At 53.2% G+C, this 833-nt stretch overlaps 1 protein-coding gene across 1 annotated transcript in view; it reads right to left on the bottom strand.

Annotated features, from left to right (window-relative positions):
• Positions 1–269: 269 nt before the first annotated feature.
• Positions 270–833, bottom strand: part of FRS3 (fibroblast growth factor receptor substrate 3) — an 8,061-nt gene continuing 7,497 nt past the window's right edge. The window contains exon 7 of the mRNA XM_010863249.1: positions 270–833. Coding sequence (XP_010861551.1) covers positions 684–833 — 150 coding nt within the window. The 3' untranslated portion in view covers positions 270–683.

The raw sequence follows: 833 nt of genomic DNA, 5'->3' as shown, positions 1-833 counted from the left end.
ACCTCAGAGGGGCAGGGTAGTTTTTCTTACAGATCCCCTTTGGGCATCAAGGACTCCAGTTGCCCTGTCACTTTCCTTTGACGGAGCAGCCGTCCCTGGCAACTTTCAGTTCCGGGCCAGAGCTTCTTAGAGGAGAAAAAGAAATGGTTGTTACTTGTCACAAATACCACGATCACCCTAGAGTGAAGACCCTACCTCTGTGAGGCCTCCTGGATTCCCACCCCAGTCATGCCAGAAAAAGACTCTTTAAAAATGTGACGTCATCCATGTCAGAATTTAAAAATAATTATATTAATAATAAATATGTTAAATTACATTTAAAACAATAAATAGAAAAATAAACTGATAAATAAAATCAACAGGTACAAAATGTTTCCAAATTTCAACCAAAAAAACACACAGACGACAGACGCGACAGATGACAGAACGGGAGGGTGCTAATTGCCGTCGGGGGGCCCTTCACAGTTTACACCGCGGCTCCCTCCTCGCCTGGTCACCCTCTCCTGTCCCCAACTTGGACACCAGGGGACTCTGCAGCTGATATCTTTGGGGACTCTGGCCAGTGCGGGAAAGCATCTGGTCCACCTCAGTGCCCTTCTGCGAAGCAGCCCTGAACCCCGGCGTGGGGGTTCGGGGCACAGGAGCGGGAGGCGGAGGCTGGGCCGGGCGGAGGAGGGGCGCCCCTACAGAGGCAGGTCGGTGCTGTTGTGCCGGGTTTTCCGGGCGGTCCCGTCGTCGCGGGGCAGCGCCCTCTGCAGGTTGGACATGGCCACGGTCTTTTTGAGGTCGATCACGGCGTAGGAGTCTGAGCTGCGGATCGGGTGCGTGGTGGG

Source organism: Bison bison, unplaced genomic scaffold (genome assembly GCF_000754665.1).
Source record: "Bison bison bison isolate TAMUID 2011002044 unplaced genomic scaffold, Bison_UMD1.0 scf7180017864487, whole genome shotgun sequence".
Lineage (NCBI taxonomy): Eukaryota > Metazoa > Chordata > Mammalia > Artiodactyla > Bovidae > Bison > Bison bison.
This window is presented reverse-complemented; position numbering and strand designations above follow the sequence as displayed.